Here is a 6,000-nt window from a genome sequence, read left to right as displayed (position 1 = left end):
TTCTGCGATTTTTGTGACGGGTGATCATAAAGAAAGAAAATTTGTGTTCTCATAGGGAAACTGCGGCTGAAACTGTAGTGACGCTTGAAACTGCTTTTAAAGAGGACCCTTTAAGTAAAATGCACTTCTACGAGTGGTTTTCGCATTTCAAACGAAGGGAAATGTCACTTGAAGACCAACCAAGATCTGGCCGACCTTCCACAATTAGGAATGACGAAAATGTTGAAAAAGTATGCAATTTACAAAGATCGTCGTTGGACTATTGAAGAGATTTCGGAATTGAGTTCTTGCCACCTCCCCTACTAGCCTGATCTTTGCTTCCATGTGACTTTTTCTTGTTTCCATGCATGAATAAAGAACTCAAAGGAAAGCGTTTTTTGTACCGTGGAGGAAGTCAAAGAAAAATCGCTGCAGGACAACATTCCTCTTCAGCGATTCCAAAAAAGTTTCCACCAGTGAGAAAAACCTTGGGGACAAGTGCATTCATTCACATGGAGAGGACTTTGAAGGAGACTAAACTTTGAGTAAGTAAAAATGACTACAGTAATCCCTCGCTATATCGCGCTTCGACTTTCGCGGCTTCACTCTATCGCGGATTTTAAATGTAAGCACATCTAAATATATATCACAGATTTTTCGCTGGTTCGCCGCTTTCTGCGGACAACGGCTCTTTTAATTAATGCTACACGCTTCCTCAGTTTGATTGCCCAGTTGATTTCATACAAGGGATGCTATTGGCGGTTGGCTTTGAAGCTACCCAATCAGAGCATGTATTACGTATTAACTAAAACTCCTCAATGCTATATGCTTCCTGCACGGTGCTTGTTTGCTTCTCTCTATCTTTCTCACTCTCTCTGCCTGACGGAGGGAGTGCGAGCAGAGGGGCTCTTTGCCTACAGGATACGGACGCTCCTCTACAAAATGCCGCTTTATCGCGATGCTTCTGTATACTTAAAAGCACGTATTGATTTTTTGATTGTTTGCTTTTCTTTGCGAGCGCTCTCTCTGACATTCTCTGCTCCTGACGCGCATTATTTGAAGATAAGATATGTTTGCTTTCTTTTAATTGTGAGAAAGAACTGTCATCTCTGTCTTGTAATGGAGCACAGTTTAAACGTTTGACTAAAGGGTGTTATTTCATGTCTAGAGGGCTCTAATAATGTTAACAGTGTGGGAGAGTTTATAAGGGCTTAAAATATATAAAAATAACCATACAAATAAATGGCTTCTACTTCGCGGATTTTCACCTATCGCGGGGGGGTCTGGAACGCAACCCCCGCGATCGAGGAGGGATTACTGTAAACCCATTTTTTCTTTCAATTCCGGTTATTTTTGGGTACCCCTTGTACATGGGAAACACGGTTTTCTTTAAGTCAAAGAAGACGTAGTTGGTAAATTTTGAGCTTTCTTTTGCTATTTGAGCCTCATGCCCCATAGGGGTTCACTGTAAAATTCACTGTGTTTTTAAAAAATTAGATAAAATGTTTAACTTTAGAACACAATTTTACGCATCAAATCACACAGTTCAAAGTCCAGATGCCATGTTTGTGATGAAATAAGTTTGACTTGGAAAAATACCAAACGTATCCTTTAAGAAAACGAATCCCTGAAAAACAGAGCCTGTGACCCACAAAGCACGAATGGTTTTGCAGATAAAGGCCTCACAATACCACGGAATTTGAAAATAAAAAAGCAAAATGTAGTCCAAGCGTTTTTTTTTAATGAACGAGTAATATACTCAAAATCACCAAAATGACCTGCTGCACCATAAAAATGCGATCCCTGTGGTGCAATCAAAAAATACGATGTTAGTAATTTCTCATGAGGTTAAATCAACGATACACTTGATGAAAATGGTGTCGTCCTTGCAGTAGGCGTGCTTGGGAGATGAAAGTTTTGACAGCGGGAAAAAGAGAGGGCAGCCACTCGCAACATTCATTTCTTTTACAGGCCTCTGGAACGAACTCGATTTAAGGTCTGGCCGAAAAGCATCGATCACATGCTCCCGGTGATTTTGATCCATTAAGAAAAAAGTCACCTAAAAAAAAAAAAAAAAATTAATGGAGATAGACAGTGGGAGGAAAAAATATGTAGACACGGGGAGGGCATGCAAACAACATATAGTGGACTTGCCTGGGATGCGAACCCTGGTCTCCTTACTGCATGGCAGCAGTGGCTACCACTGTGCCACCCTATAAATGTAAATGTAAATATGAAAGTATATTTCAGCACCTGAAGAAACTAAAGGGAGAATATGAAGGTTTTGCCAATGCGCCCTGCACTTCCCAGTCTTAATTCCAACACTGAGATCCAAGAAGTGCAAGGACTCAGTTAATTATTGCAGCAGTATGCCACTCTGAATTTCAAAGAATCAGATGAAAGCAATATAAGGAAAGAACATTTATTTTTTTTTCTTCACTGAGCAAAAATAAAAGAGGCCTACACATATTTATATTGGACGCAGTCCATAAAGCGGCTCTTATTCATTTTGGGCTGACTGAGCTCTTTCATTCTTTCACTTATGACTGGGATTTTGCATTCCAGACAAACCGCATTCTCTCGTATGGATGAAGCGTACGTACCTTAAAACACAAACTCACTAAAAGTACTGCATCCGTTATTTTTTTTTAAATCTGATAAATAAGACATCTCCCATATACTTTATTTTCAAATCACATATTTATATAAAAAAGGAGATTCTTTCCATGTTTTACCTTGTGCTTGAAAGGCCATGAAAGTAAAGCGTCGTAATCCCCCCGCATGATTACGAAGAAGAGGGACATGAATTTTCCTTTGCCTGCACCGTCTCCATTTAGGTAAAGCCTCATACACACTTTGTATCCATATTTTCCAGTGTAGAAAGCTAAAAAAAAAAAAAAATCAGAAACACATGAAAAGACCAAGATTATTATGTAGGGTGGTCCAGATCTACTTATGCAATTTTGATTACGCTATAGCTTATTAAGTTTATTACATAGAAAATCACCCAAAAAATCCCGGATCATTGATAAGTGTGCAAACTGACGACATGAAGAATCGTCTGGAATCGTCCCCGTATAAAACAAAGTCATAATTAGATCTGGACCACCCTGTAGTTAATCAAAACTGAAACTATTATTAAAAAAACATTATCATAAACTGAAATTAAATAATTAACAAAACTGAAATGAAAACCTAAAACTAGACGAAACTATAAAAGTAGCTGGAAAGACTAACTGAAATCTTCTTCTATAATACGCTACCATGGCTGTCCGTTTGTCTGTCCAGGATTTTAAATCACCTGAGGCTCGCAAACCGTTTGAACTATAGACCTGAAATTTGGTACACTTATACTACGTGACGTCTACTATCCGCTTTTGGAGTGATGATTTTTATTTTATTGTTTTATTGTAGAAGCAACACTCAGCAGCGGGCAGCAGGGCGGTGCATGCGTACATGCGTTATCTCTGCCACCTTTGCTGTTACTTCCCCTACCTTAAATCATTCTTGAGGCAGATTGAAGACTTAAGTGCCAGCATAAGTAAAAAATTAACGAAAACTTATTAAGTAATTGCATCACAAACACTGACTGAATCAGTTTTAACACAAAAAGATGCTGACGGAAGAAGAGAAGAAGTGGCCAGCTATGGTGGTGAAAAGAAGAGCCGCTCAGGAATCAGCAAGCGCATCAACCTCTGAGCAAACGAATGGTAAACGTACAGAGAAAGAAAGAGGATGAAAACTAGGAATGCTCAAGTCAAGTGGATTCGTGCAGTGCGCCGTTACTGGTAAAAAAAAAAAATTACTAAAAATATTTTGTTTTCATTTTTAAATAAATATTCTTGCCGCTAATGTTTAACCCTTGTAACTCTTAACGTAAAAACAGAAAGTCCCCCCCCATGAGCCGCCCGCATGTATTCATCCAGTGAATGGTGGCGGGTGATGGAGGGCGGCTGTTTACTCAGCGTTTGCGGTGACAGAGTGAGCTGAACGCGGGTGCAGAAATTGTGTGGAATAGAAAGCGATTTACTGGATCGCCTTTCTTTGCGTTTCTTGTGTTTCAAGATGTAATTCAAACGCCTGAAACAGGAATGTGCTGCTCAACAAAACCTTTACCGTATGGACAGAAAAAGCACGAGTGAGTAACGTTTCAGTTGATTTCTCAGGTGTCAATAATTCACCTGCCACTTTATATTTAGAGTAAAACAAAAAAACTCAAACCTTAAAATTCACCTAAATTTCATTACCAAATTGGTCCATTGTGGGCAATAAAAGGAAAAAATAAAAAGTGCACATCTGTTCAGCACAAATGACATAGAAAATATTTTAAACATTATAAAATTGTATACAATTGTTCATATTCAGTATCTGTTTTTCATTCTGCTCATTTTTATCTGAGAAAAACAAAACCAGATAGTACACCACGTTGTGTAGTAAGCGTCCACTCACGTTAAACTCATGTTATATCCAAATCCGCTAAGTGTACAGTTCTGTCTGATTGTGACACAAAACTAAACTCCATAGTAGCTCCATGCCATAATTACTAAAACTGAAACTAATAGATATAAAAATAAAACAAGAACTGTCTTTCTGAAATAAAAACGAAATTTAAACTAAAAATACACGATGGAGGAAAACTAAAACTAAGCTAACTAATTTCCAAGTAAGGTGACAGAGCAAGCTGAACGCCTAATATATATAAACTGCTCAAAAAAATGAAAGGAACACTTTGAAAACACATCAGATCTCAATGGGAAAAGAAATCTTCCTGGATATCTATACTGATATAGACTGGGTAATGTGTTAGGAACGAAAGGATGCCACATTGTTTGATGGAAATGAAAATGATCAACCTACAGAGCCATAAATTCAAAGACGCCCCAAAAATCAGAGTGAAACAATGATGTGGCAGGCTAGTCCATTTTGCCAAAATTGAATTGCAGCAACTCCAAATTGTACGCAGCACTTTGTATGGCCCCTGTGTTCTTGTATACATGCCTGACAACATCGGTTCATGCTTCTAATGAGATGACAGATGGTGTTGTGGGGGGATCTCCTCCCAGATCTGGACCAGGGCATCACTGAGCTCCTGGACAGTCTGAGGTGCAACCTGGTGGCATTGGATGGACCAAAACATAATGTCCCAGAGGTGTTCTATTGGATTTAGGTCAGGAAAGTGTGGTGGCCAGTCAATGGTATCAATTCCTTCATCCTCCAGGAACTGCCTGCATACTCTCACCACATGAGGCCAGGGATTGTCGTGCACCAGGAGCCACTGTACCAGCATAGGGTCTGACAATGGGTCCAAGGATTTCATCCTGATACCTAATGGCAGCCAAGGCGCCTTTGTCAAGCCTGTAGCGGTCTGTGTGACCCTCCATGGATATGCCTCCCCAGACAATCATTAACCCACCACCAAACTGCTCATGCTGAATGATGTTACAGGCAGCATAATGTTCTCCATGGCTTCTCCAGACCCTTTCACTTCTGTCACGTGCTCAGGGTGAACCTGCTCTCATCTGTAAAAAGCACAGGGCACCAGTGGTGCATCTGCCAATTCTGGTATTCTATGGCGAATGCCAGTCGAGCTGCATGCTGCTGGGCAGTGAGCTCAGGGCCCATTAGAGGACATGGGGCCCTTGGGTCACCCTCATGAAGTCTTTCTGGTTGTTTGGTCAGAGACATTCACACCAGTGGCCTGCTGGAGGTCATTTTGTAGGGCTCTGGAAGTGCTCATCCTGTTCCTCCTTGCCCAAAGGAGCAGATACTGGTCCTGCTGATGGGTTATGGACCTTCTATGGCCCTCTCCAGCTCTCCTAGAGTAACTGCTTGTCTCCTAGAATCTCCTCCATGCCCTTGAGACTGTGCAGGGAGACACAGCAAACCTTCTGGCAATGACATGTATTGATGTGCCATCCTGGAGAAGTTGGACTACCTGTGCAACCTCTGTAGGGTCCAGGTATCGCCTCATGCTACCAGTAGTGACACTGACTGTAGCCAAATGCAAAACTAGTGAAGAAA

General features: G+C 40.6%; 1 protein-coding gene across 3 annotated transcripts in view; it reads right to left on the bottom strand.

The window, feature by feature from the left end:
* Positions 1–1,698: 1,698 nt before the first annotated feature.
* Positions 1,699–6,000, bottom strand: part of traf1 (TNF receptor-associated factor 1) — a 145,279-nt gene continuing 140,977 nt past the window's right edge. For 2 of the 3 annotated variants that reach the window (XM_039764399.1, XM_039764398.1), the window contains 2 exons: positions 2,715–2,863; positions 1,699–2,038 (listed from right to left, as the gene is read on the bottom strand). In XM_039764399.1, the coding sequence (XP_039620333.1) occupies positions 1,820–2,038; positions 2,715–2,863 (368 nt within the window). In that variant the 3' untranslated portion in view covers positions 1,699–1,819. Of the gene's footprint in view, positions 2,039–2,085; positions 2,193–2,714; positions 2,864–6,000 lie in introns of those variants that run through there. The other variant, XM_039764400.1, reaches the window with a different exon arrangement.

This window comes from Polypterus senegalus, chromosome 9, assembly GCF_016835505.1.
Source record: "Polypterus senegalus isolate Bchr_013 chromosome 9, ASM1683550v1, whole genome shotgun sequence".
NCBI lineage: Eukaryota > Metazoa > Chordata > Cladistia > Polypteriformes > Polypteridae > Polypterus > Polypterus senegalus.
This window is presented reverse-complemented; position numbering and strand designations above follow the sequence as displayed.